This window comes from Zonotrichia albicollis, chromosome 1, assembly GCF_047830755.1.
Source record: "Zonotrichia albicollis isolate bZonAlb1 chromosome 1, bZonAlb1.hap1, whole genome shotgun sequence".
Lineage (NCBI taxonomy): Eukaryota > Metazoa > Chordata > Aves > Passeriformes > Passerellidae > Zonotrichia > Zonotrichia albicollis.
This window is the reverse complement of record NC_133819.1, coordinates 20740232-20754475: the sequence shown is the minus strand read 5'-3', so window position 1 is coordinate 20754475 and position 14244 is coordinate 20740232. Positions and strand designations below refer to the sequence as shown.

The 14244-nt window shown below is 40.3% G+C and overlaps 1 protein-coding gene across 4 annotated transcripts in view; it reads right to left on the bottom strand.

Moving 5' to 3' along the window:
• Positions 1–14244, bottom strand: part of TRDMT1 (tRNA aspartic acid methyltransferase 1) — a 41785-nt gene that overhangs the window by 22923 nt on the left and 4618 nt on the right. The window contains exon 1 of one of the 4 annotated variants that reach the window (XM_074535407.1): positions 6204–6510. The exons of the other annotated variants lie outside the window; for them this stretch is intronic. Within the exon in view, the coding sequence (XP_074391508.1) occupies positions 6204–6267 (64 nt within the window). The 5' untranslated portion in view covers positions 6268–6510. Of the gene's footprint in view, positions 1–6203; positions 6511–14244 lie in introns of those variants that run through there. 4 annotated transcript variants of the gene reach the window in all.

Genomic DNA, 14244 nt, shown 5'->3' with positions numbered 1-14244 from the left:
AGCTGTGTGCTTTCCCTCAGAACTCATGATTCAGACACTTGCTTTTTTACTGCCATCCATTCAGTATCTCTCTGCATACCTACAAGAAAAACTAGCAACTGAGGACTTCACAGGCCCAAAAGCCTGGAGATATGGAAAAGAGCACACAGCTAATAGTAACCTATGGAATCCCCTTGCAATACAATGTTCAGTCTACAGCAGAGATGTAAAGCAGCGTGGAAAAAAGACGGCAACTTTTCCTGAAGTACTCCACCTGAGATCCCCTCTTCCTAATTCAAAGACCTGGTAACTTTTTCAAAGCTTCTCCCCCATTTCATTTCAAAGTTGCAGCTCACTTGGGAATTCCTGTTAGAGAACAGACTCCCTCTAAAAGCTGATTAAGCATATTTGTGTGGAAATGCCCTGGAAACGCATGAAGGAGCTCGAGCAGACAAGCAGCTCTCACACATCCAACCTAACAAAGAAAAGCTTGTCTAAATTTCAAACAATGTGAAAATGCAACATTTTTAAAGAACTTCTCCTGAAAGTTAAATAACTTTATGTCAAACTGTGATATTGTGCTTTTCTATAGCAATTACATTTACTACTTGAAAATTACCATAAGGAATGCATCATAAAAAAAGCCTGAAAGCAGAATATAAGAAAAACAGAATCAAGACTGTGTTTAACTATCCCCACTCACAAAAGGCACAAAACCAACTCAGGAATCGCTGACTTGGTGGGATGCTAAATCAACTCCCCAAAATACATAGCAAAGCTTCAATACAGAAACAGACACAGCTCTAGAGATTTTTTTTTATCCCACTCAAATAAGTACATCCAATCTTCAAAACACAGATATTTAAGAGAATTATGACAATGCAGGAAACAGCATCATTTTATTCAGACTAAAGAAAAATAATACACATTTCCTAAGTGAAACTAACTGGCTGCTGGAATACATGATTTGCAGGAGGATTCCTCAACACCAGTTTTTGAACTGACACTTTTCATTTCTGAGCAAGATAACATGGTTCAAATGGAAGCTACAGATATGGTGAGGAAGTTACTGAGGGAGGTATTATGACTTATTTTTAGGCAGACTAGATTGTAATATTTTCTCTTGGATGAAAGCAGGTGAAATTTGCATCGTCCTATTAGTAATGCACTGATTTCACACTTGAAGCTTCAAACCTCTCGGACCCAGTAGAAACTCTTTGACTGTTACTTAAACTGCCTAAAGAGGCAGCAATCAAACTTTGGCTCCCTGTTCTCTCCTTTATTGAATATACAATGCTTACAATCTCTTTCAGGTATGGAGTTGTCATTTTTGAGGAAAATTTTAAGGATTCCAATTTTAAGGATTGGAAGGAGATGCATTCGAAACAAAGAAAGACAGCTTGTGTGCATTAGCTTCTGATTTGAAACAGTAAACTCCAAGAGTGTCACCTTCAAATGCCAGAAATAAAATTTCTGACATTACAATATCTGTCCTTTTCCTCTTCAGAATTGATTCCTTTGTCATGTGTTTCTGCAGACCTTAAAATTAACATAGATCTGTTTATATTCACTACTGTACTTTTGCAATAGAGTCATCAATGTCAACAGAACACATGAAATACACTGTGTTACAGCAAGGGCAGTTTGGTGGATTTCAGTATATTGGAAAATAGGAGCCAGAAGAATTACCTTTTCTGACAGGTATATGGAAACAGATGGAAAAGGGAAGATTAGTCACAAGTTTTGTCAGTCCTGTTTCCTTTTAAAACAGAGAGCAAAGACTTAATTTCTGAGTGTGAGCTCTTGGCTGAAGTGATTCGGCTGAACTGTCCATGGCTACAGTGAACACAACCATCAGCAAACTTGATACTGGGCTCCTGCAGGATACCTAGCAACTCCTTTCACTGCTCTATTTGTAAAGGATTCAATCATGTTAAGCCATATAAACTTTATAAACTTACATTATGCCACAACTGGTACCATCCCATGCTACAAAGAGCTATATTTTGGAGAAGTATTAAATAGAGTTTGGGTGTAAAAACTCGCTCAAACCAGCAATATTTTTGGTTTGCATTGTGCTGAATGTCAAAGCCAGTTTTGTCTCCTTTGCCTTTCCTGGTGGGATAGCTTTGCCCAGTGTAAATACACACACCAGTTTACTGTGCTGTGCAAATCACAGAGCCAATCAAATAAAGCGAACAGACATGCATGACAGAGAAAAAGAGACAGAAGTTTTTACTCTGCAAAACTGAAATATAACAATTGCAGAGGAAAAATATCACCAACTTCATCACTGCAAATTTATGGTATTTTTTAGAATATGTCCTTTAGTGTTTCATGCAAGAGGACTTTTTTCAGGGACCTGGAAGATTACAAATGCTTGTGGCAGAGACATGGAACCCAGTTTTCATGGGAAAATTGCCTAAATTAATAAGCCAGTTTAAGTTTGTTTTGGTTGGGAAGAAAGAAGAGCAGGCTGTTTGTTTCATGGAAAGTTGCTAAGGAAATGAATATGTAGCCATAGATTTTCTAAAAATAAACCACTATTTTTCACTGCAGAAACTCTGCACTTTATAAAGAACAAATTCACTCACTCACACACACAAAAATTATCATAGATTTAGACATATTTGACTTAAACATCAAACTTTATAAATCCCAAAAAGCTTGGGTTACAGAGTGGGAAGAAGAAAGAAATGCCCTTTCATCCCTTAGCAGTCTCAATCTTTCAAGAGTGTGAATATGAAGAGACTCCCTGATTTCTGACTTTAACTAAGCTCAACTTTACCATCTTTTGGTGGTACCTTTATCAAAAGATATAGATATCAAAAGGTCTTTGGTGTTAAAATATTATTATAAAGCATTCAAAATCTAAACCCAGAAATTCTACATGTGCTGATATATCTACAGCTAAAGAACCAACACAGAGCTAGACAATCCCCAAGATTTTTCTTCTTCAGCTTTAGACTGAAACCTTAGTTCAGTCTAAAAAGAATGTGATTCAACTATGAAACTATGTACTCAACATTTCTATGTACTCTTTACACAGAAACACAAGAGACTATAAACTTCCATCAATTTGTGAAAATTCAATTATTTTTTACTGTAGGCAAAGACAATCTCAAAACCAACTGCATTCTATTTGGTGCCAAATGCATTCTGCATTAATGACAGCAGCTGCCAAAACAACAACCATCTTCATTCTGCAAGTTATCCTACTGCAAAGTTTTGAAAGATCACAGCCAAGAAGGGCATCAAGGTACAAAAGTCAGCATCAGATTTCCTGAGAAATACCTATTTGCCAATTGAAACACTGGCAATTTCACAGAAAAGCTGGACCAGCTGAGTTAACCATAATTGACCCATGACATGGCCAGGAACAAGCCTGCAAGAATTGCAGAATCCCTTTTGTAGAAAAAGGCTTTCCCAGGATGCTGCCACTGAAATACCACATGCTCCCTCTGTTTTCTACATCTTCCTACTATTTTTCTTGGCTTACAGATTCACTAGAAACCATACTAAGATAACATGTTATTATACATAATCCTCATCTGTTGTGCATCTGGCATATGGAAGCACTGGAACAATGGAGGCCTTTCTTTCAAACTTCACATTTATATGGAAAAAAACCCCACAACCCTTCTAATATTTCTATACACAATCTAAAAGAAGATGCTGAACAATCTGCCACTGGCTAAATGGAGGATAGGATCAGACACTTTTTCAAACAGCATGGTTTCATGTACACATATAGGCCAAAAACATATAAGAAACACATTATTAAAGTACTTACAGAGGAGCATTCACTTCTTTTCTGTTTTATTTGCATGTAAAAGCAAACACTTCAATGCCCCTTCACTTTGTTCCTCCATAAACTGTGTAAGAAAACTGAATCCAGATGTCCAAAGGACACTAAAAACCAGTAGAAATTATCAAATGCCCAAGTATATCTCTGCTCCCAAATGAAATCCAATTCATCCAACAGTTTTATATAATAACCTGTTATTAAATACTTACTGCAATTTTTTAGGACACCTTTTAATCAAATTGCCTGACTGTTACTTTTAATAAGACTCCAAACAGGATTTTCATCTAGAAGTGAATGGTTTGGACCTTTCTGAGACAACGCAACAAAAAAATGGTTATGGGCTGAACTCCCATATGCTTCCCAGAAACATCAGCACTCAGACTGAAAACTATTATACCAACTGTAATGCAAATAGCTTTGTGTCTACCCACTTTGCAAATTTCAATTGGTACCTGACCATTTCAAACTAATTAGGGCCATTTACACAAATAATAAACTAAATGTCCTTACTTACAGCCCCTTTATCTGCTTTGGCTGATACCACTGCAGAAAAATCTCAGTCTCACTCTTCATACCTACTGAAATTTCTTCAGTCAAATGCAAACCCATAAGAACAGAAATTACACCAAAGACTGACACTGAATCAGTTGTGTTCAGCAAGCTCAGAAACAGAAAACATGGCAGTAAATTCACCTTTTCAGGAAATAATGCAATGAGTTTGGTTAAGTCCTTCGGTCTCCAAACTACACCATTAGGTGACATGATTTCAAGGCTTCATATTTGTAGTAACTATCCACTGGGGCATCACTAATTCTGTGTATCTTCTGAATAAAAGTTTACAGTCTTCTGATAATCTAATGAGGCATTCCCAACATTCCCACCCTTCTGAGTATTTACTGAGTTGCAAGTGATGTTTTCACAGTGGAAACTCACAGGACATCACATCTAGCATTAGAATTTACTAAACATTGCAGCACACTACTGAAGTGCCCCAAGATATCCATTATTATGGCAAGAACCCAGCTAGGTAATTCTGTAAAAAGTGAAGGAACCATGGTGTAGGCTAACTTTCAGGAACCAGTCCACTTTCTATGGAAATATGGAAACTGTCTACAATACAACACGGATAGCTTGCCATCACTTCAGGAATCTGGTTACCAGAAAAGCAACATATTACCATTAGTGTGTACAATATACACAAGGCATAAAACACTATTTTCACTCTACAAAAACTCAAAAATGCAGTTCCAGACAAAGCTATACTTGCCTCTCAATATTCTAAGAATGTCTCTGGAAATAAGGAAAATACATCCTCAAAACAAGTGGTTAGGAACAATGTAAGAGCCTATTTTGTTGTGTATTTATACATACATAATAAATACATTAAAATATATGTTATATATATTTATGTTCATAAATAAAGCACCTAGACACATTCAAGCAAAAACAGGATAGTAGGAAAAATGCCACTCTGACAACTCTGAATGTGTTTTAGGTAAATAAATGATGCTAAACAGATCTCACACTGTAGGCATAGTCTTAATATTTCATAGCTCCCTGGAAAAATAGCAAGATAAGGCAAGTTTCAACCCGATGTTTTTATGACAATGCTCTCTGCAAATGCTCCTGAAGAATGAAAGATGTGAAGTATTGTAGTTACAGTTAAAATTCTTATGGTGATTATCATAAGTTATCCTAATGTGTGTTGAAACATGGACTTCAAAGTAATAAGGTCCAGAGTACTTTACAACGGAAATCAATAGCCCAAACTCAATTTTTAATTTGGGGAAGCCAATTCACAGAGTCTACAGGACCTGCTGAAGGTCACCCAGACCATGCCTCAGCCATTCAGCAAATTGAGCTCCAGGGTTCCTTGGGCCTGATCAAAAACTCATTTGGGAACATGGGCTGGTGTGAATCTCTATACCAGCTCAAACTCCACATTTAATTTTCATGTTCATGAAACGTTACACCAGCCTCAGATGGTCAGGCTTGGAGCATGGCTCAGCTGTTCACCTAACTATGGGCTAGGAAGCCAAGTCCACGTGGATGCCAACGGGAAACCCTGGCTCCTGCGGTTATCATCCTGGGCATCCCAGTGATCCCCATCCCCCCTGCAGCAGGGGCGCCTCTGTATTACACACAGCACATAACAACAAACACAAAATCACGGCCTCTCCAGAAGAGGCTGCCTGGGCCCAACAAGGAATAGAGATGCCTCATTTCTGTCCCAACGTGCTCCTGGTGCCACACGCCGGGCTGGAGAAGGGGCTGCGGGAGTAAAGGGGGCAGCTTCGCCCGCCGCATCGAGAAGAGGGGCACCCTGCATTGCCCGCCCTGGAGAAGCCGGAGCCCCCGAGGGCGGGGTGTCCCGGGCAGGGCGGGCAGCACGGAGCCCCGCGGGACGCGCCGGTACCTCTGAGGGCCTGGTGCATGCCCCCGATGCCGCTGTACAGCTCCAGCACCCGCAGCGCCGCCATGCTCGGCCCGCCGGCCCGCCCGGCGCCTCCCCGAGCGCCGCCCGCCCGTTCCGCCGCTCTTTCGTTCCCCCCGCCCGCCCCGGCCTGCGCCGCCCCGGAGCGGCGGCGGTGGCGGCCTGGGCTTGGTGGTTGCTCGGGGAACCACGGGCGGGATCGGCCCCGCAGGACGAGGCCGCGCCCGGCTCAGCTGGCCCTGTCGGCCCCTGAGGTGTCCGTGGGGCAGCTCCGCCACCTGCGCCCTCCTGGCAGTGAGGGGGCGGGACAGGCACCCGCTGCCCGCCATGACCCCCTTGGGGCTCGGTCAGGCCAAGCCGGTGCGGGCGGCTCAGGGACAGAGTGGCAGTGCGGGGTGGCAGCGGGGCTGCCCCTCATGAGGGCGGACATGTGTGCGGGGCTGCCCCTCATGAGGGGGCACATGTGTGCGGGCCCGTTTTCGAGAAGCCCTTTCAAAGGCCACACAGGAAAGAGGGACATAACTGATGAAAGTGCTCTTATTCGCCCCAACGCTTCTTGCTAAACTGAGAAGGAAACGACTACTCAATGACACTGTTGCCCCATAAAGTATCCGGTTTTTTAAAGAAATAGTTTATACACACACACACACACACACATATATATATATATATATATATATATATATATATATATATATTTGTGTGTGTGTGGTGTGTGCACACGTATATGCATATATATACTTACATATATATACACATACATGTGTATATAAGTATATATATATAATTCTTTTATATATAAGTATTATATATATACTCTGGTTTATGTATATATATACATGTGTGTGGTGTGTGTACACGCATATGTGTATATATATATATATATACCAGAGTAAATATGTCACAGATTGTTGCATGGGTTATCCACCACAGTCAAGCAGACATTCACCTACGCCTCAGTTTGCAAATTCAGATTGTAAAGTGAAGATGAAACACTAAAAAAAAAATTTAAAAATCACCCAAACCAAACCTGAACATGTTTCTCAACTAGTTTCTTGATTTAATTATATTGTTGTAAGAAACCTGTCAAAAACAAGGTGGGTTTAAGGAGTAGTTCTTTTTTCCTTAGAAGCTGCCTCATACAGCATGTCATAGTAGCTCCCACCTCTTGACTTAAAGTGGGGGAAGAATTTTTAGCTGAAACTGGAGGGCAAAAAGAGGTAAATCTGCTGCTTTTCAATGCACTCCTTCAAAATACAGGATGCATGACCTGGGGAAAACAGTGGAATTAGAAACAAAATTTCAAAGTAAAAATATCAGTCCTTGCCAGTTTTTTCAAAGCAGTGCTGTCATTCACCTGTCATTCATTTGTGGATCTTCATTATCAGAGTCTGGGGCTGCTGCTTCATTTGTCAAACATGGAAGGTGACTAAAACAAGAAGTCCAAGTCTGTCACACAAAAGGAAGGGCAGCAGCTGAGACACCAGAGGAGAGCAGCAGGCATTGCAACCAGCTGCATGCAGGTCTCCTGCATTGGAGGTTGATGGAGAACAGAGAAAATGGAATTGCATGGTGCAACAAAACTAGAAATGTGCTTGCTGGAGAAATGAGTCATTGGACAAAGATGCTGAAGGCCCAGAAGAAAATTGATCAAGATTATGAAGATGGGTTACAAACAGAAGGTTACTATCAGCTAAGAAGGTACACTTTAGTAGAACCCCTTCAAAATATAGATGCAAGATGAAAATAAAAAAGCAACTTTTAGACTATTGAAATCAGTAAAGCTGATGAATGAGTTTGAGTTTCTTGTTTTACTATTCCCATAAGCTACAGATGACAGCAATGCCAGGTACTATGATGAGTGAGAGCTGTGGTCAGCCAGAAACAGTTCATGTATTTGGAGTTGCCCAGTACCTGGAGTGATTAATACCAGAAAGGAAGACAGGGCTGAGACCTGCTTTTCCTTCTCCTTTCCCTGACTCCAAGGTATTTTTGCCATTCATACATAGGAAAAGTGTAGTCAGATGAAAAAGCAGCAGAGATGTCTCTGCAGTGCTGGTTGGTGGCAGTGGAATATTCCCAGCTCAGGGGAAATCCTCCACCTACTTCCTCTTCCAGTGTAGTAAACTGGAGAATATGATCAACATGCCTCCACTCTGGCAACAAAGAAATTAATAAACTAGATTGGGATTTTATTGGCTTCCTCTTGTAAAGAATGGAAAACACCAAAACTTCCCTAGTGCTCATTTTTTAACAACTGGCAGCAGTCACTTTTTATAATTCTGTATAACTGTGTCTGCCCTAACCTGGTTCTCTTCATTAATTGACAGCTGCAAAAAAACAAAATGAAAACAGAGAATCTGGAAGCTGTTACTTGTAGTGTTCTTCACTTTAAAAATGTAAAGTCAACATAATAATAACCATACTTTCTGGATCCAAACTTAGATAATAGTATTTAAGGCATGCTGCTTGTTTCAGACACAAGCAATGGCTCAGAAGTGCTGAGATCCACGGCCACTCATATCTTGCTTCTCAGCAGAAAACCCGGAATGATGGCAGAGAGAGGGTGAGCCCTGTGAAAGCAATTGTTCATACTTCACTCAGAAAATCTTGCTGACATGTGCTGTCATTGTCATGGGGTGAGCTAAATGTTGCTCAGAGTTTATCTTGTGACCTCAAAGCAGCCACATGTCTGCAAAATTTCCCAATTGGTTCTCTGACTTACTGAAATTTGGGTACTGTGACAGCTCCTTTTTAATCTTCTCCATGCATATAGGATGGATAGGATTCCTGTAAAAGTCCATGAACATTAAATTTTATTAACAGTGGAGATTAATAGCAGAGTTGAAGTCCAAAGTCGGACTCTGGACTCTCCATTTTTTAGGGCACAAGTATGGGCTCTTTCATGTATCAATTACAGCTCCACAATGTAGTTGGCTTTAAATAACAAATGAAAGGCTTTTCTAAAATGATGTTAATTTGTTCTAAATGGGCACATCTACAAAACTATGATAATGCATTGATGAAACAGCTATTTGTTTGACTCTAATATATGTATAGGAAAATATATTTTAAGCAAACTGATATTTTAATGGTATTTTTAAAGCTATTGACATAAGCATGTGATATCAGCATTTTCACTGAGACAGCTTTGAAAACTCCTGCCTCCTACCAACTAGCATCATTTCCTCAATGCAGAAGTTTCTGGAGTTTGCCCACATCTCTGATGAGTGGTATGATACAGATAATCGTGCCAGGTCTGAAATTGTTGCCTTGGTAGTACAACAAATATGTAGTGAAACAGCTACATGTGGTTAGAGAACAAGAAACCACAACCACTAGTAGTTTCTCTTCTTAAAATGATTTAGAATTGTTAAAAACATTACAATTAGCAATGCTACACAAGAACATCACAGGGACACACCCCCTTCCTTAAGATTCTGCATTGTACTTGGCAACTGAAAAACAAAATTACAAAATTGACTGGACCATGTAATCTTGCCCTCAAAGTGAGAAGAAAAGATTTTCACTGCTCTGTTTCTCTAATTCAAAAAATGCACACAAAACTCGATAAGCAGTTACATGTGAGTCTCCTCCCTGCCCTCCCCTTCACAGCAGAGCAGAGCCAGCAGGGCCTCTGCTCACCCCCAGCTGTGACAGGAGGCTGCCAGTCTGCAGTGCCCGTCACTGGGCTTTGTCCAGGCCATGAATGTAACCCCTGGTGATGAAAGGTAGTGGACTTGAAGCTGAGAAGTGTTTGTGAGCATTTTCTCTATATTAAAAAAATGGAGAGAGAACAGGGAAAACCTCCCTCTGCTCATACACTGCATGTTTAAAAGTACCTTCACAGTGATCAGCCAAAACTTCGTACAAGCAAATATCAATGCTGATGGCTGAATAACAAAAAATGCTTATTTTTTCCAAAGATCCAATATAACCTACTAAACACCCAAGTGAGGATCAGGAAGAGTATATGAACATCTCTGCTGTCTGGAAGCTCATATTCTGGGTCAGAAATCACTGTGGCCAGGAAAGAATGTGAGGCATGTCATACCCTTGCAATGCAACCAGTGAATTGAAAAAAATCCCTCAGAGCGTATGGCATCAATTATTGCTTCCATAACCATTGGCCCAGTAGGTTACTAATAAAACTGAAAACCTTTTGCAGTGTATCAAAGTCAATCTTTATCAGATGTTCTGTTTCAGAAGGGTATTTATCAGAGCTGATTTCTGCTGAAGTGCTGCTCAGTAAAAGCAGCTGTCAACCACAGAGGCGGTGCTTCCAGGAAGTGGCTGGGCTGTGCCAGTATGGCTAAGTAAGCCTATGATTTTCATTTATAATGCCACGCATCTGCAAGGCTAGAAAGGAAAACCACATCAAACCAAGTTTGTTAGCCTCTCTCAATGCATTTTCTAAGAACTCTATACCAGGAAAATTTATGTAGCTGAAATTATTTGGAAGAATGATCAGACACAAACATTTTTAACCTTTTGCTTTTCAAATATAATACTAGCTCGATTTCAGGATTTGATTTTCAGGTTTTGGGGCTAGGTATATACTCTGTAGGGAGTAAAGAATAAAAAGACTTTGCTTCTCTAATTAAATCTTTACTTTTCTGGTTTAAATACATTTAAATCTAAATAAATCTGGCTTGTTTGTTACATTTGGCCTGCAGTGGTTACTCAGGCTGGATGAGAGGCATATGTTTACATTATGTTATTGACTTTCTTGAACTTACACATTCCAGTGCTTGACAAAAAAAAAATTATATAAAAAACTATGTATTCACTGGATTGAACAAAACAGAGCTCTTTAAGGCCCCTGCAGTCAGGCAAAAAATTGCTGGTGCAATGAATGCATTTTGACTGAGACCTTTGAAGGGCGACAGCAGGCACGGAGCCAGGCATTTGTTAAGGGGGATCAGTTCAGGATGAGGTAATGGCGTGGGAGATCCCAGCTCCCTTGCAAGGGCAGGAGGAAATGATGTGGTGCCTGCTGCTCTCTCAAAGGGAGGGGAGGGGAGGTGGGGGAAGGAGAGGAAGTGCAGCCAGTGAGCCTGGATATGCCTCTTCACTTCTTGCTTAAGGCAAGAATTTTCACCTCCGGTATCCCCGTATGATTTGCACAACTTACACTGTGCAAACTGAAAAAGACTTGTAGCTGTATGTCAATGTTGGTCACACCTTCTGATCACAAGGCCATCTGGTACCACCTACAGCTTCTGTAGACTGCAGTTTTGTCTTTTAAAGAGTTCAGCCCCTGCCCAAACTGTTGAGTTTTTTCTTATTCAGTCCATGTGGTGAGTTTAATCTCTGACTACGAGTAGCATTATTTAGCACGGGAAATGAGATTTGACATAGTGGTAGGATTTCAGCAGAAGGGTATTTTCTCCAGAGAGAAAGAAAATCTTTTATGCAGCCGTAGCAGAGCTGTAACTGTGGCCCTCCTGAGTGACCTTCAGATTAGATTAAACCAAAATTGTATACAGTGAGTACTGTAAGATCTGCCCAAGAAGCTGAGCACTTGGTGCCTAGGCAGCACAGAGATGTCTTCCACCCTGGTTCTATTGCTAGCATTTGCAAATGAGTTACTTTAAAACTAATATAAAACTATTTGATATCAGTTATGGATTGCAATTGCAAAAGTTACTGTACTTAAGATATTCTCTTTCTGGCATGGAACCGTCTACAGATATCTGTCAAACACATCAATATAATATCTACCAAAAAGTCTCTTGGAAAAAAGTCTATAATAAAACAAGAGAGTTGAAGAAGTTGTGAGATTTTGTAAGGATAAACTGAAAGGAAAAATTGAAAAGTTATTGTCAAAGAAATCTAGGAAAAATATAATAGTGTAATTTTTGGCTGCTTTTGGGGCCTGTTCCCCTTTCCTCTTGGCCTGAACTAAGAACAAAAGCTTTAGGTTTCTCTAAAGTTAAAACAAATGGTTTTTTAGAAAAAGGACTGTGAAATTTAAATGTTATTTTTACCAAGACAGCTTGGAGAGAGAAGCCCCAAAAAGCCTAGCCTAAAAGGACCAAGAAAGCCTAAAATAGTTATTTCTGAAGAAATCTTCTTGCACAAGACATATGCCAGAACGGACTGGCAGTGTCAAAATTCAGCAGTGGGGAGCTGGGCTTACTAAAACTCCAGCAAATATGTTTCTCATAAATCAACAGAAAAATACAATGGGAGATTGTTGGAATTGTCCATTGGGAACGCTGCGTGTCAGATGAAGTCCCTGAAGATGATTTTATCACAGTTTTGGTGCCACGTCAGATGTAGCACTAATCTCCAACAGTACAGGACACTGTTGTTCAAAACCTAACAATATTAAACTCAAGTAATTAATTAACCTAAACTGTGAATAGTTCACATTGTCGTTGGCAGTCCAGGCTTCATGTATATTGTAGTACAATAGTATTGTGTCATTCATCTGTGGGATAGCTCTCAAGATTCCTCTTGATATGACAAAAGTTGGTTATTTTCAGAATAAAACTGCAGGTCAGTGGCATTACCATATTCAGGGAAAACCATGCCTCTCCCTTTGAAATATCCTGACATCTGACCTGTATGTTTTTTCATCCTGATGTGCTGGACTTACATGGTAGGCCTGGTAAATTCTGTCATGGAGTTTATAAAAATGCCTGATCCATGTCAAATAAACAGCTACAAACACTGGCAAAAGTCCGAGTTAGCAAAACTGAAATATCTACAAAGCTCCTGAATAGTTGTCAGGTCCTTTCTCCTGTCATCCAACACATACTCTCTTCTGCCTAGGATGTGTATTGGACCATATACAAGACCAAATTCCTGAGGAAAATTTTGGGTAGACAGTGAATTGTCTTTGTATTGGGACACTGTTCCACCTGAAAAGGTATGGACACCTCTACCCTCCCAGACATTTGCTCTCTTCCTTCTCCAGCCAAATGCATCATCTCTTCTGTATTTAACTAGTTTTCCACTCAATTCCTTATGGCCCACAATATTTATGCATCTTAAATCAGGATCATCTTCCCTCCTTAATCCCAACTGGACAGAGTATATTTATGCTTGGAAATTAGGCATAGAGCTGGCATGCAAAAACAGAATGTCTTTTTTGAAACTCAGTCTCCTCAGCTTTGGGGTGTGTGCAGCACCGCCTCTTCCCTTTGAAAGGAGCCAATTAATCCCAGAATGGCTAACACAATGTATGCTCAGTTTATGAGTCTCATTGGAACCCAGGATTTGGCACAAGAACTTGGACTGAGGAATCCACTAAAAACTTGGCCTTCAAGGAGCGAGTACTGCTCTGCTTGTCCTGGGCATCTCAAAGGAACAATGGAACAATTGCTGCACGCAATTAACGATTCCATTGCTGTGTCCTGCCTCTTCCTCAGAAAGATCATCATTTCCTGGTATATCATGGCAAGAAAACATTATGCTATTTATGCTTTGTGTAAGTGATGGAAGTGGGGGAGAGAAAAGAATGAAATCACTTCTCAGATTTGTTTTTTGGCTAGAGGAGCTCTTTAGGCAGTTTGAGTTGAAGAAACTTGGCCAAAAAGAAGTAGTAAGTGTTTAACTGACAGGGTTAATTAATGGCATACAAGAATCACTTCTTTTAGATTTTCTCACAGAGAGGATGGATGGATGGATGGATGGATGGATGGATGGATGGATGGATGGATGGATGGATGATTCATCCTTGAAAAAGTTTGCAACTTCAAAATTTAAAACAGTGAACCAAGGCAGTGCTTCCCATTGTAATGTGACAAGTAACTGTTCATCCACGCTGTTGACTTCTACCTGAACCAACAGTATGCTGCAGAAATTGCAACCTAGTGCTGAGCAAGGCCAAGATGGCCAGGTCAGCAGTGTGGCAAAGGACAGAAAAAAGCTACACTATGTATTTTGCATAGATTCTCCTGAAAACTTGAGCTGCTTAATTTTTTCTGATATTTAAGTTAAATGGTCCTTACGAAGTGCCTATCATGATCCTTGAACAATTTCTTGGTCTTTGACAATATACAAATTTCATTAA